The 26,181-nt window shown below is 43.7% G+C and overlaps 1 protein-coding gene across 5 annotated transcripts in view; it reads right to left on the bottom strand.

Moving 5' to 3' along the window:
* The window catches only part of LOC137438969 (guanine nucleotide exchange factor DBS), a 161,978-nt gene that overhangs the window by 131,641 nt on the left and 4,156 nt on the right, over nucleotides 1–26,181 (bottom strand). For 4 of the 5 annotated variants that reach the window (XM_078767573.1, XM_068134488.2, XM_078767574.1 and 1 more), the window contains exons 3-4: nucleotides 16,933–17,016; nucleotides 10,623–10,737 (exon numbers count right to left, since the gene is read on the bottom strand). In XM_078767573.1, coding sequence (XP_078623699.1) covers nucleotides 10,623–10,737; nucleotides 16,933–17,016 — 199 coding nt within the window. Of the gene's footprint in view, nucleotides 1–10,622; nucleotides 10,738–16,932; nucleotides 17,017–19,439; nucleotides 19,626–26,181 lie in introns of those variants that run through there. The other variant, XM_068134490.2, reaches the window with a different exon arrangement.

Below are 26,181 nucleotides of genomic sequence, written 5' to 3'. Positions count from 1 at the left end.
ATCAACTTTGAGATGTTTCTACACCTTGATTGGAGTCCACCTGTGGTAAATTCAATTGATTGGACATGATTTTGAAAGGCACACACCTGTCTATATAAGGTCTCACAGCTGACAATGCATATCAGAGCAAAAACCAAGCCATGAGGTCGAAGGAACTGCCTGCAGAGCTCAAAGACAGGATTGTGTCGAGGCACAGATCTGGGGAAGCCGACAAAAAAATTTCTGCCGCATTGAAGGTTCCCAAGAGCACAGTGGCCTCCATAATTCTTAAATGGAAGAAGTTTGGAACAACCAGGACTCTTCCAAGAGCTGGCCGCCCGGCCAAAATGAGGAATCGGGTGAGAAGGGCCTTGGTAAGAGAGGTGACCAATAACCCGATGGTCACTCTGGCTGAGCTCCAGGGATCCTGTGTGGAGATGGGAGAAACTTCCAGAAGGACAACCATCACTGCAACACTCCACCGATCTGGGCTTTATGACAGAGTGGCCAGACGGAAGCCTCTCCTCAGTGAAAGACACATGAAAGCCCGCTTGGAGTTTGCAAAAAAGCACCTAAAGGACTCTCAGACTGTGAGAAACAAGATTCTGTGGTCTGACGAAACCAAGATTGAACTGTTTGGCCTCAATTCTAAGCGTCATGTCTGGAGGAAACCAGGCACCGCTCATCACCTGCCCAATACCATCCCAACGGTGAAGCATGGTGGTGGAAGCATCATGCTGTGGAGGTGTTGTTCAGCAGCAGGGACTGGGGGACTGGTCAGGGTTGAGGGAACAATGAACGGAGCAAAGTACAGAGATATCCTTAATGAAAACCTGAAACTGAGCGCTCAGGACCTCAGACTGTGGTGAAGGTTCACCTTCCAATAGGACATTGACCCTAAGCACACAGCCAAGACAATGCAGGAATGGCTTAGTGACAACTCTGTGAAGGAAGGTCCTTGAGTGGCCCAGCCAGAGCCCTGACTTGAACCCAATCGAACATCTCTGGAGAGACCTGAAAATGGCTGTCCACCGACGGTCCCCATCCAATCTGACAGAGCATGAGAGGATCTGCAGAGAAGAATGGCGGAAAATCCCCAAATCCAGGTGTGCAAAGCTTGTCGCGTCATACCCAAGAAGACTCGAGGCTGTAATCGCTGCCAAAGGTGCTTCAACTAAGTACTGAGTTAAGGGTCTGAATAGTTATGTCAATGTGATATTTCATTTTTTTATTTTTAATACATTTGCAAAACTTTCTAAAATCCTGTTTTCTCTTTGTCATTATGGAGTATTGGGGTATTGAGTGTAGATTGATGAGGGAAAAAATGAATTTAAACAATTTCAGCATAAGGCTGCAACATAAAATATGAAAAAAGCGAAGGGGTCTGAATACTTTCTGAATGCACTGTATATATGGGAAAAAATTCCACAAGCACACGAGCACCGTAATCAGAGCAGATCATGAGCGATGCCACACTCTCCAGAGCGCCAGTGCTGCCACCGCAGTTTCGTTGGCTCGGATTACAATCCTAGACAGGTCACCACTCCGACACAGGAATCAGGGCATCAATTTGTCATTTGTTCATGGTGCCGCCGATAGCTCACCTACTCTACGCGTAGAACACCACGAGATCTTCAACATCTACCAACTAATGCCAGCAGATGGGACTCCGGGTTTAACGTCCATCCGTGGGACGGCACACACATTGAGGCCTCGCACGGCCTGTGAAACACTGATAAGCCATCCTGCCAGTCCAGTGCAACATAAGAGATATAAGAGATGTAATACAAACCTCGTACAGTAAGTACATCACAGGTACAGTATAAACTTGCGGAGCAAACAAATAGTGCCATTACGTCGAGTTCCGTCTGCTGCACAGATAACAACCGTGGTGTAGACATCATGGTTCATTTGCAGACAAATGCCAAAAAGCACAATTTACAGTTTGTCCAATGTCGCTCATGATTTTCCAACCTCAAGTAATTTCTCACAAAGGCAGGTGGATGATGAAGCTAAGGAAAAAGTCCAATGTAAGGTAAATATGAGACGAGGGGGTCATATAGACCTAACCTACTGCAAGGAGATGAACTATCCGGTACCTAAGGTCAGAATTTACTCTAACATCTCGCACCAGAGAGAGGATGAATGTTGTGCGGAAACTGACAAGAAAAATGCATTTACCTGCTTCGATGTTCAAGTGAGATCCTCTAATTAATGAAGGGATCTCTCAATGGCATCAGAGCAGCAACCAATCGTCACTATTTCAACTAAACCTCGACAAGAGTGCGGGATTCAAACTTGCGTCACTGGCGCATCGACGCAGAAGCAAAAGCTCCCCAGTTTGCATCTTGAAATATCAAAATCTGTGAGTAAATACGAGGCAGGAACAACTGTAGCCAAGTCAAAGTCATCAGCAGACCCCCATGTTCAAACAATGACGTCGGGTACGCAGGTGACGTCAAAATCGCATCGTCGGCACGCAAACCATACTTGTAGAATTTACATCAAATTTCAAAGATTTCCTCGTATTATTCCCATCCAAATGTTTCAAAAACTCCAGACAAGTTCATTTCTGATGTTGTTCAAATGTCAGAAGTTTGGCAATGTTGTGAAATCCCCTGCGTTGTTCTTCGAGCAACTTAGTTCCTCAAGGCCCAAACCACAAGGGGACCTAAGACCGTGGATGATGAGTCCTACTTCAGAAGAAGGTCCGAATTCCGCGAACACCACAGTCTTGTCTCCACTCGGCCCTTCTTCAGCACGGTCTCACCGACCAACCACGCAGTGAGCCTTCCGCACATCTCAGAGCCGCAACGCCTGACAAACGAAGAAATGCAGTAAAACAGCAATTTGTGTGAGATCCATTATTATATTCAGCATCTTCAGTTCAAAGATATTCCCTCCAGAGGCTTCTGGCTTTCTTCCGTTATATTCCTCCACCCAGTATAGTTCCCCCGATCTTCTTTCAACTCTTCCTTCTTCCAGGCCAGCGAATGTGGATCTCCTAAAATTGTTTCCTCCTCTTGGTTCATAATTGTGGTTCAACGACCAAGGATGTCCGTGCGCCACGTCCCGGCTCCTCGCACAAACGTCATCTTCTCCATGTTTGTAAGCAAAATGGAGATCCACGGGGATTCATCGTCTCAGATGAGGCTTTGGGAAGTCAAAATCAAAAGGATGATGTTTAAGGGCGTCGGAGAAACAGAGATCGAGAGAAGAGCTGGAGATGAAGAGAGAGAGAAGAGCTGGTGATGAAGAGAGAGAGAAGAGCTGGAGATGAAGAGAGAGAGAAGAGCTGGTGATGAAGAGAGAGAGAAGAGCTGGAGATGAAGAGAGAGAGAAGAGCTGGAGATGAAGAGAGAGAGAAGAGCTGGAGATGAAGAGAGAGAAGAGCTGGTGATGAAGAGAGAGAGAAGAGCTGGAGATGAAGAGAGAGAGAAGAGCTGGCGATGCAATGACGCGCAAAGGGGGGCTGTGGTTTAGGGTTGAGGAGGGGGGAAGATTAACCACTGAACTTCCAAGACTGCTCCGACCATACCTACAATAATGTGGAATGAACATTCCTCAAATAAATTCAACAAATCCACTCGCAAACTCGTTTTGTACAACATTATCATTGTTTTATAGATAAAATAAAGTCTATGGATGAAACAGAGGAATAACAAACAGGTATTATGAAATAACTATAATACTATACAGTGTGACTAGTATTATTATATCTCTGTATATGCGAACAAAGACAATTTCCCAAAAGTTCCAATTTAATGAAAATTGAACCCTGTGTTATTGTCTTGTGTCATTCACAAGAGAAATAATAATAACAGTAATTATCATTAACATCACAACACATCATGTTTAATATCATTTTAACACACCGAGCAAGGGTTAAAACTGAGAGAGACGCAAAGAAAGAGGGGAAGGGTTGACAATATTGTCAAGACTAACCAATCATAAGGAAGAGGGCATGATGAGGAGGAAGACTACCCGTGATTGACCTTGGCAGACGGCTGTGTCGAGGATTTACAAAACAGATTTCATTCATTAAACAAAAACAATCCACCGGTGGATGGTCCTTGACCAATTTTACTACCAACTATTTACTGATGGTAGAAAATGGTTACTTACACCTGGGGATTGCACGGGCATTACAGTTAGATTTCCCGATACCTCATAGCATTGAGCAAGACACTAAAAAAAACACCGTAGGAGACCATGGTGAATCTACCAAACAGTGCGCAGGTTTTCCAATCTGGGCATTAAAACGGTTAAAGGAGTGGTGTTGGTGGAGGGGAGGGGGAGGAGCTAGCTGGAGGAGAGGTTGCGTGCACAGTTGAATGCTAATATTATCAGGGCCTGTAGTGCGACAGCTAAGCCTACCTTATTCACTTTGAGACATAGTTTCTCATATACGCAAGTACATTTGAGGTTTGGGGTCCATAGGACATGTTACTGAGGACACTGCACTGGAATTCACAAGGAACTCTGATGCACGATGAGGCCATTTGGCCCATCAATCCTGTGCTACATTTACTCCATATTAATTCAGTCTTACAGTTTATCAACTTATATTCACATGGGGGGAGGGGTGTAATTACTGGGTAGGGAGAAATGGAAGTAAAAACAGTGGGGCAAGCACAGACATCACCATGATGTGTGTGTATGTAGATAAATGTTTATACATGTATATATACATGTATATATACATATATATATATATATATATATATATATATATATATATATATATATATATATATATATTATATATATATATATATATATATATATATATATATATATATATATATATATATATATATATATATATATATATATATATATATATATATATATATATACACAGTATACAGTGCATTCAGAAAGTATTCAGACCCCTTCACTTTTTTCACATTTTGTTATGATGCAGCCTTATGCTGAAATCGTTTAAATTCATTTTTTCCCTCATCAATCTACACTCAATACTCCATAATGACAAAGAGAAAACAGGATTTTAGAAAGTTTTGCAAATTTATTAAAAAGAAAAAACTGAAATATCACATTGACATAAGTATTCATACCCTTAACTCAGTACTGAGTTGAAGCACCTTTGGCAGCGATTACAGCCTCGAGTCTTCTTGGGTATGACGCGACAAGCGTTGCACACCTGGATTTGAGGATTTTCCGCCATTCTTCTCTGCAGATCCTCTCATGCTCTGTCAGGTTGGATGGGGACCGTCGGTGGACAGCCATTTTCAGGTCTCTCCAGAGATGTCCGATTGGGTTCAAGTCAGGGCTCTGGCTGGGCCACTCAAGGACCTTCACAGAGTTGTCCCAAAGCCACTGCTGCGCTGTCTTGGCTGTGTGCTTCGGGTCATTGTCCTGTTGGAAGGTGAACCTTCGGCCCAGTCTGAGGTCCTGAGCGCTCTGTTTCAGATTTTCATTAAGGAAATCTCTGTACTTTGCTCCGTTCATTGTTCCCTCAACCCTGACCAGTCCCCCAGTCCCTGCTGCTGAAAAACACCCCCACAGCATGATGCTGCCACCACCATGCTTCACCATTGGGATGGTATTGGGCAGGTGATGAGCGGTGCCTGGTTTCCTTCAGACATGACGCTTAGAATTGAGGCCAAACAGTTCAATCTTGGTTTCTTCAGACCACAGAATCTTGTTTCTCACAGTCTGAGAGTCCTTTAGGTGCTTTTTTGCAAACTCCAAGCGGGCTTTCATGTGTCTTTTACTGAGGAGAGGCTTCCGTCTGGCCACTCTGCCATAAAGCGCAGATCGGTGGAGTGTTGCAGTGATGGTTGTCCTTCTGGAAGTTTCTCCCATCTCCACACAGGACCTCTGGAGCTCAGCCAGAGTGACCATCGGGTTCTTGGTCACCTCTATTTCTAAGGCCCTTCTCCCCCGATTGCTCAGTTTGGCCGGGCGGCCAGCTCTTGGAAGAGTCCTGGTTGTTCCAAATTTCTTCCATTTAAGTATTATGGAGGCCATTGTGCTCTTGGGAACCTTCAATGCAGAAGAAATTTTTTTGTCGGCTTCCCCAGATCTGTGCCTCGACACAATCCTGTCTCTGAGCTCTGCAGGCCGTTCCTTCGACCTCATGGCTTGGTTTTTGCTCTGATATGGATTGTCAGCTGTGAGACCTTATATAGACAGGGTGTGTCTTTCCAAATCATGTCCAATCAATTGAATTTACCACAGGTGGACTCCAATCAAGGTGAAGAAACATCTCAAAGATGATCAAGAGAAATGCGAGGCACCTGAGCTAAATTTCAAGTGTCATAGCAAAGGGTATGAATACTTATGTAAATGTGATATTTCAGTTTTTTCCTTTTAATAAATTTGCAAAACTTTCTAAAATCCTGTTTTCTCTTTGTCATTATGGGGTATTGAGTGTAGATTGATGAGGGAAAAAATGAATTTAAGCGATTTCAGCATGAGGCTGCAACATAACAAAATGTGAAAAAAGTGAAGGGGTCTGAATACTTTCTGAATGCACTGTAAGGGGCAGTTTAATGACAAAATTAAAACTCAGGTTTAAGTGAGTACATTGCATCTTCAAATGCAGATCTCTTTAAGCATTTATAATCAACGAGGGGAGACGCCTTTCAAAATGCCGGGTGCACAAAACTGAATACAACACAGAGGATTACAATAAATACAAAGTTATGGATTCCGTCCATTGAAATATTTGCAATAAATAATACAGTCCAATAAATGAGACTTTCCCTGTGGAGGACTAGAGGTGAGGGGAGCAATTAGTGATATCTACAGTGCCCATAGAAAGTGTACACCCCCTTTTCAAAATTTTCACCTTTTGTTGCCTTATAGTCTGGAATTAACTTGCAATAAATCTGACTTTTTCCACCTTTATTTACACATCGTAACCCACAACTTCCAAGTGAAAAACAAATTCTACAAATTTCAGAAATTTAATTGAAAATACAAAACTAGAATATCTTCATTGGATAAGTGTCCACCCCCCCCCCCCCGACCCCCCACTCTCCCCCTTAGACTAGCAATTGTAAATTAGCTCAGGTGTAACCGATCACCTTCAAAATCACACACCAAGTTAATTGATCTCCACCTGTGTTAAATTGTAGTGATTATGATTATTTCAGAATTAAATTAGTTGTTCCTGTAGATTTCCTCTGCTGGGTAGTGTATTTCACAGCAAAGGCTCAAGCATAAGCACCAAGGAGCTTTCAAAATTCCTCCAGGATAAAGTTGTGGAAAGGCACAGATTAGGGGATGGGTATAAAAATATTTCAAACACCGTGAATATCCCTTGGAGCACAATCAAGACAATCATTAAGAAGAGGAAGGCGTATGGTACCACCAAGACCCTGCCAAGATCAGGCCGTCCCTCCAAACTGAATGACCAAGCAAGGAGGAGACTGATCAAAGAGGCCAACAAGAGGTCAATGGCAACTTTGAAAGAGCTACAGGCCTTTGTGGCAAAGACTGGTCACTGTGTGCATGTGACAACAATATCCCAAGCACTCCACAATTCTAACCTGTACAGTAGGGTGGCAAGAAGGAAACCATTACTCAAAAAAGCCCACCTTGAGTCCCATTTGAGGTGTGCAAAAAACCACTCCGGAGATTCTGAAGCCATGCGGCAAAACGTTTTGTGGTTTGCCGAAACTTTATGGCCTAACTGCAAAACGTTACGTTTGGCACAAACCCAACACAGCACATCACCCAAAGAACACCACCCCTACTGTGGAGCATGGTGGTGGCAGCATCATGTTATGGGGATGTTTCTCATCAGCAGGGACTGGGGCACTTGTCAGGATAGAAGGGAAAATGGATGGAGCAAAATGCAGAAGAATCCTGGAGGAAAACCTGCTGCCCTCTGCAAGAAAGCTGAAATTTGGATGGAAGTTCACCTTTCAGCATGACGACCCAAAGCATACAGCCAAAGCTACAGTGGAGTGGCTAAGGAACAAAAATAGAAATGTCCTTGAGTGGCCCAGTCAGAGCCCCGACCTAAATCCAATCGAAAATCGGTTGTATGACTTGAAGATTGCTGTCCATCAACGCTCCACACACAACTTTACTAAGCTTGAACAGTTTTGTACAGAAGAATGGGCAAATATTGGCCAATCAAGGTGTGCAAAGTTGCTAGAGACCTATCCCAACAGACTCACAGCTGTAATTTTTGCCAAAGGTGCTTCCACCAAGTTTTAACTCAGGGGAGTGGACACTTATCCAACCAAGATATCCTGGTTTTGTATTTTTTATTAATTTTCTGAAACTTGCGGGATTTGTTTTTCACTTGGAAGTTGTGGAATACGATTTGTAAATAAAGGTGGAAAAGTTCTGATTTTATGCAATTTAATTCAGGCTATAAGGCAACACAAGGTGAAAAATTTGAAAGGGGGTGTGGACTTTCAATAGGCACTGTGCATACATATATTGACCAAGCTATAAACTGTCATCCTGGTGTTTCACAGGCAGGGCAAGGCATATCAATGTGTGTGCTGTCCCAAGGATGGATGTTAAACTGGAGTCCCATCTACCTGCAATCGTTGGTGGACAATAAATATTCCACGCTGCCTTTCGTGAAGAGTAGGCGAGTTATCGCCGGCACCTTGAACAAATGACAAATTCCTGCCCTGACTACTTACTTGAATGTCAGGCCAGGACAGCTGCTTCATGAAAGACTTGGGCCAAAAACCTCCTCCGGCCAACCCCACAAGACCATAAGACTAATTGTGGCCGTTAAATAAAGAAGAAGAACCTACAGGGCACTGCATCAGTGGCCCGTATCAGTGGCACAGCTATGCTCCCAGAAATATGGGAACCAGCACCCACAGGCTGTTAGTGATAATATCCTATTTAAATGTGTTACTAGGTTTGAGACCTTTGCGATTGCCTGAAGCTATGGCAGAATGTACTGAGTCGTCTGCAGGTGGTGCCACTCCATGCTTTGTCGATGTCTTTTAAGTGCCCGCAGGGAGACTTGGGGTAAGCAAATAATATTCAGTGTTTACCCTGCCGTGTGCACGCCTCATCCTAGAATGCCCAGAGACATTCCAGGACTGTCCATAGCTGATTATTTACCGTGGACGGGTCTTGGAGTGTCGCACATCCATGCCATCTCCTTGGAAACTGACACATGGACCTACAGGGTTCACGCTAATTGTCCAAAACGATTGGATTCAACAACGATTGGATTGTTTGAGTGGAAATTTCAATCATTTCTGTTTCTTTTTGCCAACTGCATTCCCTTTGTTTTGCTACAAAAGCATTTGTGAGGGTGTTCTTGTTACATTCTACATCACAATGTAACGATTGTTGAGACTATGAGACAGTTCATACATCTGGGAGGTTTCCTGAGAGCACGTAAAGGAGATGGAGTTGCAGTACAGTATGTAAGGTTTGTGTGTTTTGTATGGCATTCAATGTTTGTACATTGTAGTACGGTGTGTAATGTTTGTACATTGTAGTACGGTGTGTAATGTTTGTGTGTTGTAGTATGGTGTGTAATGTTTGTGTGTTGTAGTACGGTGTGTAGTGTTTGTGTGTTGTAGTACGGTGTGTAATGTTTGTGTGTTTTAGTATGGTGTGTAATGTTTGTGTGTTGTAGTACGGTGTGTAATGTTTGTGTGTTGTAGTACGGTGTGTAATGTTTGTGTGTTGTAGTACGGTGTGTAATGTTTGTGTGTTGTAGTACGGTGTGTAATGTTTGTGTGTTGTAGTATGGTGTGTAATGTTTGTGTGTTGTAGTACGGTGGGTAATGTTTGTATGTTGTAGTAGGGTGTGTAATGTTTGTGTGTTGTAGTACAGTGTGTAATGTTTGTGTTGTGGTACAGTGTGTAATGTTTGTGTGTTGTAGTACGGTGTGTAATGTTTGTGTGTTGTCGTACAGTGTGTAATGTTTGTGTGTTGTAGTATGGTGTGTAATGCTTGTGTGTTGTAATATGGTGTGTAATGTTTGTGTGTTGTAGTATGGTGTGTAATGTTTGTGTGTTGTAGTATGGTGTGTTTTGTATGGCATGTAATATCTGTGAGTTGTAGTATGGTATGTAATGTTTGTGTGTTGTAGAAGGGTGTGTAATGTTTGTACATGGTAGCACTGTGTGTAATGTTTGTGTGTTGTTGTACGGTGTGTAATGTTTGTGTGTTGTAGCACTGCGTGTAATGTTTGTGTGTTGTTGTACGGTGTGTAATGTTTGTGTGTTGTGGTACGGTGTGTAATGTTTGTACGTTGTAGTACGGTGTGTAATGTTTGTACATTGTAGTACGGTGTGTAATGTTTGTACATTCTAGTGCCGTATGTAATACGATAATGTGTTTGTGTAAAATGTGGGTCTAAGCGAGATCGATGAAGGTTGATTCGATCAATTTGCCAAATATCGATGAGCAGGTTTAATGATATTCAATATAAATGGCTGGGGAGGCTTTCCATTCAACACCGACTTGAAGTTTGTCAGCGACTCTTCTCCTTTCTTTGATTACCCTCTTCACACAATCTCAACCCTGCCTTATGTGTTACAAAATCTCCCGAATGGAACCGACCCATCTCCAAATACTTTAGGAAGAGCAATCTTTTTGGATTTGCCTAAATCTCCATGGAATTTTGAACCCAAAGGGAAGACAGCCCTCTACGATCAAATGGAAGATTACGTACCTAGGGATACTGGAGAGATATGTAAGGACTGTGTGGAAGTCTTCACTCGACTCAGTAGAGGCTTCTGTTGTATAGGGGAAGGTTATGATCAAGCTGCCAGATCGACTCTTCCCACCTGAAGCACACAAAAAACACACACAACACAAAGCAAACACACCAGTAGTAGCACAAATTCCAGGCGTCACCTCATCTAACTATATGGTCTGAAATATTTTCCAATAAACAGCCCGATATGACACTTTCCTGAACAAGGAGAATAATGAAGTCTTTACCACTCAAACTGACAAACCTGCCTATCCCAAACAGACTCATATTCATCTGATATCATCTGTTATTTGTAAAGTTATTTATTGGGATTTGCAACCGGAGAAGATAAATCAATAACAAACTAGAACGACACTCGGTAGAGCGCGTACCTCCGACAGGCTGAACAGTTTGTTTTGTATCCCACTGATAGGTCAGATCTGGATTCAGACCGGAACCAGAATCTAATCGGTTCTTCTTGTGACCTACCCAACTCACACACCAAGTATTGTCATAAAGCGTCCACAACTTTTTGAGATGTCATGCTATATATCGTTTTGGCCCTATCAATGGTGAAGAATCACCTAAAAAAACTTTATTTAAATTCTACTATTCAGATCCGGATCTTCAACAAAATCTAATCAATTCGTCGTTGTCACACACCAAAGCTGTCTTCCAAGTTTCATCCAAATCTGTTCTTAACCTTTTGAGATATCTTGCTCACAGACAAACAAACAAATAAACAGAAAGACGGGTGAAAAGATAGTGCAAAGCACTAAGTCTGGCAGAAACCAAGCACGGCTCATCAACCATCTAACATGAACCCTTCCGTGAAGCATAGTGGTGGCAGCATCATGCTATGGGGATGCTTTTCAGCGGGAGGGACTGAGAGACTTGTAAGGGTTGAGGGAACAATGAATGGAGCCAAATACTGGCAAATTCTTGACAAGAACCTGCTTCAGAGTACAAAGGACCTGAGACTGCAGCGAACATTTACGTTGCATCAGGACAATGACCCCAAGCATACAGCCAAAGCAACACTGGAATAGTTGCAGAACAAGAATGTGAAAGTCCTTGAGTTGCCCAGCCAAAGCCCAGACTTGAATTCCATTGAGAATCTGTGGAAAGACTTGAAGATTGCTATTCACCATCACTCCCCATTCAACTTTACAGAGCCTCAGCAAATCTGCAAGGAAGAATGGGAGAAAATCCCCAAATCCAGATTTGCAAAACTATACAGACATACCCAAGAAGACTGGAAGCTGTAATCACTGCCAAAGGCGCTTCTACGAAGTATTGACTCAGGGGGCTGAATACTTATGTAAGTTAGATATTTTTTATTTCGTTTTCAATAAAAAATGGAAAGAAAATTCCAAAAACACATTTTCACTTTGTCATTATGGGATACTTTTGTGTAGAACGGTGACAAAAAATCTCAATTTAATCAATTTTAAATTCAGGCTGTAACACAACAAAATGCGAAAAAGTCAAGGGGTGTGAATACTTTCTGAAGGCACTGTACGTAACCACCAATGCAAAGGCCTAAATGTCGCAAAATATACCAAGGTTGGTATTTAACTGCAATAACAGAGAACATGCTCCACCATGTGGCAACCCCTGCTAGTACCACAGTGGTTGGTAGTTTGATTCGATTGAGAGCTGGGATCAAATCCAGATCTGGACAGTTACATGGCAAGCACTTTCCAACCTGATTGAAAACATCCTGTTTTTCAGATGAGGCTCTTTGAGGCATGAGCAAATATTGTCCTTTTCCTGTTGATATAAATTGCCTACTAATTACTTCCTTTTCTCAGGGTCCGCATTTGGAAAGGTCAGACCACTTAAAATGGAACACTCTATCCATACCTGGTACAACTAACCTAACTGATTGACAGTTTCACTTGTATTTCTGAACTGGTAGTTTCTTATCACTTTACGAATATCAAAAGTGGGTAAGAAACATCGATTTGATGGAACAACAAACTCCATTCAGCTTTCTAACCAAGTTCCATAATTGTGAGTCAATTTACTTCTGCTTTCACTCATCGTCAGACCGCAGGTACTGCAGGTGCTTTTTGATTCTGTTCAATTACTAAATGTGGGTGGACATGATGATGCGGACACTCCGCATACACAACGTATCAAATTGTGGGCAACAATTTTTTTTTTTTTACCATTGATCTAAGGCTCATGGAGGAGCTTATACACAACACACAGTATACTTTAGTATACTTTACTGTGAATTACAAGGACATTAGCAGCCGATGGACAAAAACATTTCGTATATGTAAGAATTCGAACTTGAGTTCCATCGTACATCATGAGCTGATGGTTTAGATGGGGATGCTAAACAAGCAATCTCGTTTCCTCCGCCACTGAAGGTGGACAGAGGTTATGCTTTCACTTCTGTCTGTCTGTCTGTCTGTCTGTCTGTGAGTCTTGTAAAAACACCCAATGGGGGAATGAAAATTTATTTTTCCACCTGGCCTAGTTACCCCCTCCTGCACAGTGATCCTGTGAAGAGGTGTCCTCGTTTCAGGACTATGTGAATGTTCTGCCACTTTTTCCTCCTCTTCTTTTTCTTTGTAGCCCTTCACATGTAGTGGCTCTCAGCCATGTTTCGGGCAAATTTCAATACAAAAATACAAATAAATCTCCCAAGTAATAAAAATTGTTAACCTTTTTCCAGCTTAACCACAAATCTCATATCCATTACCTCATGTTCTCTACATCCTGATTTCCAACCATGCACTTTTTACATCTGTTACTACCAGTCACTATACCCAGACTTCCCTCAACTCCACTGTATTTATAATGACACCACCTTTATCAAGACACACACTGAATATAATTTCACCCTACTCCCTTACCACAACTCCCACAGGGCCATTTACCACTCTCCTTCATTTCTCCTTCCTCTCCACCCTCAATCCTCAGTTTCGTCTTACCTAGATTCACCCTCAATTCTAAAAAAAACATCTCCTTTACATATAATTCTATTTTTGCTGTTAAGACGAAGCAATCTGCATATAATAGTTCCCATGGGGATGCTACCTTCACCTCTTTGTAAGTTCTTCTAGAACTAGTACAGAAGCAAGGGACTCAACACTGATCCTTGATGTAAACCTACTTTCACTTTGAATGACTCAGTACATCCTCCACCAGCTGTTACCCCGCGCAAGTAAAGCGAAAAGCAATGTTAAGCAATTGGTTAATGTCCATCCGTCTTGTCAGTATATGATCGAGGAACCACAAGCCTCCATCTCCTAAACCGTCAATCAATGTCGTCTTATTACTGTGTATACAACTGCTTCCGTAGCGCTGGGTTTTTTCATACAATGTAGAGGAAAACCTATTGTTTCTATGCTGAATTTTTATTCTTCTTCCTCCCCTTTTTTTCATGTCGGAAAACTTTCAAATCAATGTTCTCAACAAATGTTGGTCCGATTGACACGAAATTTTCACCAAGTGATTGGCTAGACATGTATAATTTTTACTGCGAATTATGATGTTATATGTCACGTGGTATGGGTGCCATCTTGAAAAAAAAAAACCTTAAAATTTTCCCCTCTACGTATATCTCCGAAACGGCTCAATGGAAAAATTTTAGTCATGGCTCATTCTATAGAACTTTGCAATGGGACCAAAAAATGTTTATTTAGGATATTAAAAGTGCTAACGTTACAAGGTTAGAATTCGACAAATAGAACCCTTGATGCCATGAATATGATATATTTTTTACATGGCCTAAGTGAAAAAAAAAAAAGAGAATCCAAAAAATTTCGACCTCATACATCACATGGTTTGGCCGCCTTATTGTATTTTGTGAACAACACTAAAACCCCTTTTTCTCTGAAACGGCTGAACAGATCGAGGCCAACCATGGCAGGCATAATCGCATACCCATGACGAACAAGATGTTCTCGGGTAATGACGTCATACGTCACATGGTTTGGGAGTTATAACTTTTTGAAGGATAAACCTTTAAAACCTACCTCCTCCCTCATTTTTAAAATCATATTGAGTGGAAACTTCACACATATGTTCCCCATGTCTGAGTGCTAAAAACACCTTTTGGAATTCGCGATCGGGCACATGGTTTGTCAGCGATAAGTTATTCAACGGGAATCTTAAAAACCTTGTATCTATTGAATTGCTTCATTGATCGACGTGAACCTTTAAAGGAATATAGTAGGTGTCAAGTGAAACAAGTGTTTAAAATTTCAACATGATTGGTTGTTTGGTTTCGCAGCCATAAATAATTGAAGGGAATTTTTTTATATCATTATCTTGAACCGCTTGATTGATCAACGTGAAACTTTAAAAGAATGTAGATGTCGTCAAGTCGAACAAGTGTTTAAATTTTCAACATGATTGGTTGTTCAGTCTGGAAGGTAGCAGTTGTTATTGTGTGAAGAAGAAGAAACTCTACATTTATCATCTGCAGTGCAGACATTTCAGTGTAGCTTTAATTATGATGAAAGTGGGGTTGTATGAAAGCAACGTTGTATGAAAGTGGGGTTGTATGAAAGTGGGGTTGTATGAAAGCAACGTTGTATGAAAGTGGGGTTGTATGAAAGTGGGGTTGTATGAAAGCAACGTTGTATGAAAGTGGGGTTGTATGAAAGCGGGGTTGTATGAAAGCGGGGATGTATCAAAGCGGGGTTGTATCAAAGTGGGGTTGTATCAAAGCGTGTCCAATGAAAGCGTGTCCAATGAAAGCGTGTCCAATGAAAGCGTGTCCAATGAAAGCGGGGTTGTATGAAAGTGGGAAGGCGGAGGAAACCGGTCATCACTGCCAGCAGTTATAAAGTGGCAGTTCTAGTTACTGATGTTCTTGGCCACTTATATAATGACACAACTACCCTCACCAAATCCTTGCCAGGTTTTGGCTTAACATTTGAGGAGGATGGCTTAAGATCTTCGGGTTCTTGAATTGGATCTCCCATCATGGCATTGAAATAAGACCAGGTGGGCTGACTCAGCCTGTCATCATTCTGAGGTTAGCAAAATGAGTACCAGATTACTAGTTACAGGAGGCACTGCATCAGCAGCACTCCCAGGAAAGTGATGCAACCAAGCAGCCAAAGGCTGCATACAAAACAAAAACAACACCACAACAACTTATGGAAGTAGTCTTTCTATTCTTTTCCTTTTTTTTTGACCCATCATTGCCGTGGTGCACCGTTGGGTTCATTTTTGCTACAGCTTAAAACATCAATCTTCTTCTTGATCTTAATCGGGTGATCGAGCTTGGGTGGGGTACCCAGTGCTGCCCAGGACAAAACTACATCGGGGTTGCAGTACTTGTTGTGCATTGAAAATGTTGAAATCTTGTAAATATTTCCGTGTGTGTGTGTGTGTGTGTGTGTTTGTGTGTTTGTTTGTGTGTTTGTACGTTACCCTCTCACGCCCGAACCGTAGCACTTGGAGGTCCCACGTTTTTGGAGTAGGTACTTCAGAATCTGGGCAAGATTATACGCTACCACACGTTGACATTGAAGTCCGTTTTGAGACCACCAAAGGCCGCTCTAAAGTGAATATTGGGATGTGGGGTCTGGTAGTACTGCTGCCGGCCCAAAGGCAAAATGTAACCACCATGAGGCCAATAACTTCATAACTTTTCAATTGCCAACACGTCCTGAAACAACCGCCGGCAAATTCTCACCCAAATTCTCATTATCTCGAAACTTCCAAAACTTTCTGTTCCAACTTTCCTACAACTAGCACACCAACACCCTCTTTAACCTCTTCCCCCTCCATCTCGTCTCCTGCACACACATATATGATGTGTGTGCAGAAGTGTATATGATGTGTGTGCAGGACACACATATATGACGTCTGCCTTTCTTCTTAACATTTCCACCACTTTCCGCCTTTTCCCCACTCATTGTCCCCACATTAGCTGGAGCAACTCTAAACACTAGCTCCGCTACCTTATTTGCCCTATGCACCTGTGTTCATAAAAGGGCCTGTATGAACAGTATCCTGTTGTTTGCCGTAATAACGATTACTATGGTAACCAAGTCAATTTCCCCTGGTTTTTCCACTTTCTGTTTGATGTCGACAGGTGGAACTGCCCACGGAATCCCATCCATTCATTACTGCCATAATAAAAAATGTAGAGGACCAATGACCTGAAGCTCACCTGGGTAGCTGCCCCAGTACGAGGATAAATTACGGTTTTACTAAAACAACGTCTTTACCATGATGTGGGATCTCATGTTATCATTCTAACTTATGTTACCACAGTTTTACTGCTGTATATTAAAATGATACACCATACCTGAGAGATAGGCAACCCTTCTAGCCAGCAAGGTGCGTATTTGAAAGGCGAGCAGCGGACGTAATCCCGGCTGGAGCAGCTCCTCTGATGGGGAAGCAAGGGAAAAGGGAGAATACAATTCAGTTATTTCAAATGAGGAAATCATCATTTTATACATTTGAGACACGACAATTAAGCTTCAGTTTGAACACCAAACTCATACAATGTGCGATAGGAATAAAAAGATACAACCGAAGAACGTCCAACAACAAAAGGGAAAGTTTCTGCAACCATTCGATTCCAGGAACGTTCCATAAAAGGTTATCATTTTCCATAAAAGGTTATCATATATAATATCATATATTATATATGTGAAGGGCGGAATTGGGCTTGGGAGGGGGTCAAAATAAATTGAGAATAGGAAGGTGAGACGTGAGAATTTGGAAGAAGAAAATAAAAAAGGGGGGAGAGGTTGTATGTTCTAAAGAAGATGGAATAAAAGGTTACGAGGAAAAGGAGTATTGGGAGGAGAGGGTGGTGTATGGAACAAGCAAGCCGAGAAAGAGATGGGAGGGAAAGGGGGAAGAGGTGCAGAGCGGATGGTTACAACTCAGTTAAAAACAGGGGGGAGCATTCTCATTCTTCCATGATCCTAGATTTGTTGTATACAAAGTACATAAAGAAATTCGCAAATTTTTTTTTCATACATTTGTGAACAGACCCTCGAGCATACGAGGGAACATCTATTTATTACATACACAATATGATGGAACTTTGACTCCTCCAGAATACTTGCCCCCTCCGTACTCCTAGCTCCCCTCAAGACTTTTCCCTTCTTCCTAAAATCCTCCCCCCTCCCCTTTCCCTTTCCCTTTCCCTTTCATCCTCCCTTCTCCTCATTTTCTCTATTTTAATTTATTACGTGAGCCCTTACTCACGACCCCTCCACCCCAACACCCCAGTCCATATACGTAATAAATAGATGTCCTTTTGAGTTGTCCCTCATATCTATTGTTCATATAATTTTGGGAAGATTAAACTGCAGCTTAAGGTGAGGATGGTGAGGAAAGACAAACTTACTGTGTTTATCAAATACCACCTGGTAATGTTTATCTGTTTGATCGGTCTCACTTTCTTCGTCTTTTCAGGTACCGGACATGGTGTAAATATTTCCTTACCAAAAGGTACTTTACCAACCAGGTACCATGAAAGCTTACTTCATTGTATGGACAATGTGATGCTATTTAATAAGGTGAAAAATACATTCGATTTTTACTCTCATGTAGAAAAACGATGATTAATATGACGCCATGATATATTAAAATGTCATAACTAATGCACTATATGATTTATCGATCATGTTAGAATAAATCATTGATTGATATCGACACAACAACACATTGCACTGTACGTTTCCTGATACACTATATCCGGTACTCCAACAAAGATAACCCAAAAATAAACAAATATAAATATAAAAACGTAAATATAAATTAAGATGTAAATAAAATTTTAAATAAAATATAAATTAAAATATAAATAAAATGAATAAATATATCTAGAAAAAGAAAGAAATGAAAAAAAAAATACATATATGAATACAAATAAAAGTATTAAATGAAAATATGGACAGGAAGTAGAACGTCACTCAGTTGAGCCCACACCTCCACCAGGCTGAACAGGTTACATTTTGTATCCTACAGAAAGGTCAGATCTGGATCGGACATGAACCAAAATCGAATCGGATTGTTCTTGTCACTTACCCAACTCATCCACTAATTTTTGTCATAAGCCGTCCACAACTTTTTTTAAATATCGTGCTGCGCATCGTGTTTGGCCCGATCTCTCAATGGTGAAGAATCTCTTGTATTTTTAAAAAACTCTTGTATCCGGATCTTCACCAAAATGATATCAATTCTTCCTTGTCACACACCCAACCTGTCCACCAAATTTCGTCCGAATCCGTCCTCAACCTTTTCAGATATCCTGCTCACAGACAAACAGACAGACAGGGGTGAAAACATAACCTGCGTCCACCTTCAGTGGTGGAGGTATAAATTACACACTTATGAGTTATGACATCTGAGTCACAACCATATACGTATATATATGGTGGACTATTCAGCTCAAGACAATGTAACCTTCCGACGTCGAACCGAGGATATTTACATGAACCAGATGGACCGCGTGCTTCGGCATGCGTCACCCCCTGCTGGCACCGCACAACATGGGCGCTTTCGTGGTGGACCCTCACTAACGGCGACGAGCGCTCCTACAAGATTACCCGGATACGGGCGGGATACCCCGTTTTACCCCAAGCACACATGATAACGATGGTACAGGTACAGGTACAGTAGTAGTATAGAAACACAATGGGCGATGATGACCAGGTTGGCAGCGAGACCCGGCCAAGCGGTCCTTTAAATCGGGATCGCTCTCAGTTCATGCCGAGTGCCGATGACATTGCCCGCGGTCACCGCACTCGATGCACACACTCACACAATCATTCTCCCTCCTCGCACACTCACCCACACCGTCGGTCACGTTGCTCAGAGCTCTCGCCAGAGCCTCCGCCGCCATGTCCCACGTATGTTGCGCATTGCGCGCGCTCAGCACGTCCAGGTACCAATGGCTCTTCTCTACCTGCCCGGACCGTCTCTCTGCTACGATCCGTGTCCACGCGCCGGTCCTGCCCCACAATTCGTCCACCTGTCTATTCCGACCATACGGGTCACGCGCAGAGGATGCTGTCCGAGCCACGCCTGGCAGCCGTTGCCATCTGATGTCATCGACATCTGATGCCTGTTGCCATGGTAATTCGTTCATATCCCGGTTGGTCGTGAGTAGTGACGTCATTCTGATACCACCACTCCTTTGGGCTTCTGACGTCATATTGGGCAGAGTCAGCTATACCTTTGTGGTTGTTGTGAAATATTACGATAAAGGAAACCCGGTAACTTAAAGACGAGTTTATAACTTAAGGCAAAATTAACAATAACAACGTTGTTCTCACGTCGAGAACCTTTTCAATCCTCCAAAACCGTTCCCGCGCTTTTTCGCGTGTCACGTGACATGACCAGATTACATCGCTTGATGGGATTAGAGAACGTGACCACAGATCTGGGATGAAAGGTCTTACAACCAGGTGGTACTTCTTTTTCTCGCCGGATCGGTAATACCTGCGACGTTAAAATCATCACGATCACAATAATCATTGTTCTCGATATTTCACCAAAGTGGGGTTTAATTTGGTAAAGTTTAAACGACAGACACGAGAATCCCCACGATGATCGTTCAAGTTCTGCGAACAAGATGCTCACAATAGTTCAAAAAAAAAAAAAGTATGTATGAATGAATGAATGAATGAATAAACCATTTACTCCTCCGATCCCATAACCTCACTGAGATTTATTGGGGCCCCGTGTCGGTTTCCACCGAAGAATGGACCGGATGGTGTTCACCTCTCGGGGACAGGTGCCGACGGTCCCTCGACTTCGTCAAAGGATGCTCATGTGGCGGAACCAGCGATCAATGGCAGCAGGTGGGACAGCCGGCTTAGCTTCCACCCGATGGACATCCTGTCAGGACTAGTGATGCATCTCCTGCCTGCCAAACACCAATCCGACACCTTATAATCATGTCGGAATCGAACCCAAACTAGACAACGTATAGGCTGTGCCGACCTACATACTTACTAATGACCTATACAACAGCACTCAGGAGAGGGCACGTACCTCCACCTGGTTGTCCATATCACTCAATGGTGAAGAATCACTTTAAAATTTCTACGAGCCGGATCCGGATCTTCACCAAAATTGAGTCGATTCGTCCTCGTCACTTATACAACCTGTCCAACAAGTTTCGTCCAAATCCATCAATAACGTTTTGAGATATCCTGCTGTATGTTAGTTTTAGACCTATCTCCCAAATGGTGAAGGATCACTTTAAAAAATTAAATAATTCTCATATCTGAATCCATATTCAGATCTTCACAAAATTTGAATCGATTCGTCCTTGTCAGACTCACAACCTGTCCACCAATTTTCGTCCAAATCCATCCATACCTTTTTGAGATATCCTGCTATGTATCGTTTTTGGCCATATCTCCAATGGTGAAGAATCACTTTAAAAATTAAATAATTCTCATATCCGAATCCATATTCAGATCCTCACCAACATCGAATCTATTTTGTCGGTGTCACATACACTACATCTCTGAAAGATTTCGTCCGAATCCGTCCACAACTTTTTGAGATATTTTGTTCACAAACGGACGGACAAACGGACAAACAGACAGACAGGGTTGAAAACATAACCTCCATCCGCCCTTGGTGACGGAGGTAAAGATATAGAAGGAGGTGGTGCAGTGCCAGCAGAGGGTGATGCATGTCGAAGCACGCGGTCCTGCGGAGAGCACGTCAATTTGCTTGTCCCGTGTATATTCATGAGTTCGTGAGTTCGTAGAAAGATCCTCGGGTGGAGATCGGAAGGTTACATTGTCTTCAGGAGAATTGTCCAATATATATATATATATATATATATATATGGTTGTGACTCAGATGTCATAAGTGGAGCAGAACATGTACAGGTGGACAATATACACAGGTATATCTAATATAAAAAGCTCTTTCTAACCACTGACTGAATCAACACAACAACAACAGGCATTTTAAGGCCATTTTCCCTGCAAGAGCGGGGGTTAGCCACTGAATCACTCAGTCAGGTGAGCCACCTGACTGACTCACTGACTGATACTAATGTTCGGTACCTTCCGGGTGTCGTGGAAAGCTGTTATTTGGCGTGCCAATGGATATCGAAGCCGGTACACCGGAAAAAAATCCCTGAACTGTCGTAAAGCGTCCGTAAATGAACATTTATGTAAAAAACCGTAAACGCGTCTGTTTTAAAAAAAAACCTCAATCGATATATAAAAATTGAAAATTGTAATTATTATAATTGTTAGTTCCAATATACAAGTATCATGTGTGTGTGTGTGTTTTTGTATGTATATATTGTTACGGTCCGCGGTTAAGGATGTAATGTTTGCCGAGCGGAGCCGGAGGCACCGCGACCTAACAGTTTCCCCGATTCACCCGATTCACTCGAACGTTGGCCGTATCGCGCCACAGATATTCAATGAGGGAAAAGACAAAGACGACGGATGTGAAGAAAAGGAATAAGAAGACGAAGCAAAGGTTGAAAATACTACTAAATTTATTTACTATGTACAGGCTCAAAATAACCAAGGAGAAGGAAAGATAATAAAATAATATACAGAAGCTTTTAGAGACACAGTGAAAATTACTAGCTTATACAAACTTAATTAATACCCAGGACAGAACAAACGAAGACGACTCACACGGGGAATGATGATAGGAATGGTGGAGGTGGATGGCTTGGAGTTGTATTGTGCAGCATGATCGGCGCGTTGGGCAGCCGCCGTTCCTTCGCGGCCCTGCTCCAAACTGCCGTCCAGGCTCCAAGCGGCTGTCGAGTGTTGTTGCTGCTGTGGACGCTGCTGCTGGCGAGCAAGGCGACGAATAGCAGGCTTTGTGCTTCCCTGGATGATCTCCTTTGAACAAGAATCACTGCTGGATGATCTCCCTTCTCTCTCTCGGACCCCGCAACCCAGCTCTTTTCTTTGCACCTCACCACGCAGCTCAGCCTTGGACCTCACAACTCAGCTCTCTCTTGGACCCTTTTACTCAGCTCTCCTCTGACGACCCAGCTCTTTTCTTTGCACCTCACCACGCAGCTCAGCCCTGGTCACTCTTGCGCGCGCTTTTATAGTGCCTCCGGCGATTAAGCCGCCGGCCTTCAGGACACGCCCATCGGTGTGCTCACCTCGGCCCTGGTTGGTCGCACGACCCTCTGGCTCCGCCCTTGATGACGACGGGCGGGCACGCCTTTCTTCCCCGACCCTGCCTCGTGGCCAATGGCGGCAATTGTAGTTGGCAATGCGAATGGCAATTGACGAAAGGGGAAATGGAGGTTTTGGGAATGGGAATCTATCTATTTCACTTGGTGCAATGGAGTGTCATTCTAATGGAAGACAAGGCCTTACCCTAAAACACATAATAAGGATATAAACTACTGAACAAGGGTATTATAGTGTCCTTCAATGGATGCTTTATGGAATTAACTACCAGGACGCCCTTTTTACCTTTACACAACTCTGGAGGCAGGAGGGGCCATATTCAAGCAATATTACACAATCAAAAAAATACAATCCTCATATACGCAACACTGCACCCTCCTCCTCTTAGGCACCACCCGGGCCTACAACTTTAATTTAGTGTGACACGTAGGTGTAGTTCCCTCTACTTTTAACCTGACCCTGAGTGCGACAGTTTTAAAACATAGATAAATATGTCCCGCTGCTCCATTGCACCCTACCTAACAGACTCACGCCCACAGTTAACCGAATTGCGGAATGGTCTTCAAACTATACATTGACGGTGGGGAGCATTATTTACACTGACGTTACTTTATTTACAAAACGCAACCCAGGACCTGTGATTGTTCTTTCTGGGGGGGAGACAGTCTGCTCTGCATCGACGCACCATGAAAGCACCCAAAACGCACCAACACACCCTCAAGCACCAATCGGTGCACAGTCATCAGTGTTCAATGCATAAAATAAATCGACAACCCCTAACCCTGCAGGTGGTCTCTTGCTCTTCGGCTCCCTCTGCTGGCTATTTGCTCTCTTCCAGATGTTGTCATTTTCTTTCATTTTCTTACTGGCGGCCTATTTGAACCGAAAATGAAATGCACCCAACGTGTCCATTTTTATTTATTTTATTTATGGCCCACAGGGCCGACTAGTGTGGTTCACCTGTGGGGCATCGGTGCCCTGTGATCAAGGTCCGCCAGCAAGATTTCGGGCCCTCATGGCCGGTTCCAGCAGAGGGGCCATGCCCCAACCCATGGGGTCCATCAGTGGTGCTCGGCCACAGACATGTGGTCCATAATGTGGTGCATCGATGCAGACAGCTGGTTCTGGGAGTTCCGGGCGCACAATGGCGGACTCACGCACGCTCCCCTCGGTGCCCAGTGGCGCACACGTCCTCATGTGGGAGACAAAAGGGGGGAAGACAGATGAGCGAGGGGTAAGGTCACAAGGGTACACATCAACAAAGGCAATGCAAGGCGAAGTGCGTACGGAGAGCGAAGTGAGAAAGCTCGTCCCTACAGTACGTCACCCCCCCATGTCACCTACACTACCCTTGCCCTTACCCCATATGTACAAAATCTACACATTTACAAATCCGTCGCTACCGTCACATCTTCCCCCTATACCAAATTCGTCTTCACTCCCTCTACTTCAAAATTTGCCATCACCCAATTCATCATCAATCCTCATAAGGAGGAAGAAATGGAACACAAAGCACAATGTCACACCCACGTCATGATGCATCTCACATTCCAAACATTTGCATCAAAAATAATCAAACAACCTGGCATGGTGTAGAGGTACGTCATCTCAGGTGAGTGGATGTAGATGGTGCGAGGAGACTTCAATCCTAACTATCCTCTAAATGACTTTAACACGCTTTACACTACCCGGGGTCTTTCCCTGCCAATCCATTGGCCAACTTACACGATGGGTTCTAAAAACCAATTCCCATTGACCAAACTGTGGTGCTTCTCAATTTGGGGTCTCACTCCCCCGATTCATCTCCCGGTGCCCTTGCACAATTTCTGGGCTGAGACGTGCAGCTCTCCCAGCAGGTCTACCCACCTGCACACCTCCACCACTGTAGTTGCCACCCGAGCTTACCTGCTCCTTAACCTAACCTATCTACTGGGGAAGGCCCCTCCTGGCTCTGTCACCCCACTCGGTGCCCTCTGGCACTGGGCTACCCGGGTCCGTCCTCCGGATCCTCGGGCCCCATCCACAACAATTACCGGCTCCCAGAGCCCACCTGCGGCCTCACCTGGCCGACATCCTCACAGTGGTGGAGTGCCCAAACCAACTACACACACTAACAGGCTACACGCACAGCCATTTCCACAACACTAATGCACCCATCCAAATACCATTCTCTCACCCGCACCACAGATGCCAATATCCAACCACAATTTACCTGTACCCTCTACCTAACACTTACACTACCCGCCCCAGGTATTCGTGATGGGGGTCCACTCTTCCCCCATTCACGCCTTCGCACCATCCACTCCACTCCATAGTTTCCACCATGCTCACTCCATGACCATCCATTCCAATACTCCATATATTCCACACTCCATTTATTCCACACAACCATTCCCCATACACCTGTCGTTGCACACCTGTGCAATCACACCTGGTGCCACCTGCACCCTCCTTCCTTCCTGGACCATTTGGTCAACACAACACACATCACTATCACTCACTCATACACTGCTCCACACACCTGTTCAGTTGCACACCTGTGCAATCACACCTTTGTAACCATTCACACGGCATCATCTAATCTACCTGGTGCCCTGCTAACTTAGTGCTCCCCGTCTTCCCTTTAAACTAAGCACATGCCACGTCATTATCATCCACTCTAATCTACCTGCGTCCCCACTACAGGTATCAGTCACTACCTAACCTTAACGTTACCTAAGGTCATCTTCTAGGTCCCTACACATTATCCAAACCCTCCCTCGGCGAGCTTACACTGCCATAAACCCCATAAATCTAGTGCTCCTTTGCCCCCCGCTGTGAGGGATGGTGGATTGGCCATCCCATCACATGGGGCATCTCATACTATAAATTTTGCTCGTCCAATTTCCACAAATCAAAAATTTGTCAATTAGCGCCAATTCTACTCACTTTTCTAAATTTCGGATCAAAAACACTATTACTATCATCATCATCACAGTCTGCTATATCCTAGCCTCGGTGCGTAATCACATCATTAAACTCGGCTTCGCAAAGCCGAGCAATGAATTCGGGTGGTTTGGTCGCCTGCAGGTTGAATCCGTCCGGCTTTCGGTTCAAGGGAGGTGGTTTGGTCGGGCCGAGATTCCACGCACCATCTCGGCGCATCTCGGTACCGACCTTGCAGTCCCGGGCCCGATGGCGCAATCTCCCCCGGTCGGAACCCCGTCCCCGCCAGGGGGCACCGTTCCGCTTCTTCCCACTCGCCCTTGAACCGGACTGGTCGCCTCGCCCGACAAGGCCCGGACTCGACCGTGCGGGGCGGGGCCAAGCCCGAATCGGCAACGACGCTTCGAAGAGAAGCGACGCAGTATCGATCCGCGCCGGGCCTCGCATCCAACAAAGGGCTCCTCGCA

This window comes from Myxine glutinosa, chromosome 13 (genome assembly GCF_964187855.1).
Source record: "Myxine glutinosa chromosome 13, kmMyxGlut1.1, whole genome shotgun sequence".
Classification (NCBI taxonomy): domain Eukaryota; kingdom Metazoa; phylum Chordata; class Myxini; order Myxiniformes; family Myxinidae; genus Myxine; species Myxine glutinosa.
Note: the sequence above shows the minus strand (reverse complement) of the source record. Positions and strands in the feature narration are given on the sequence as shown.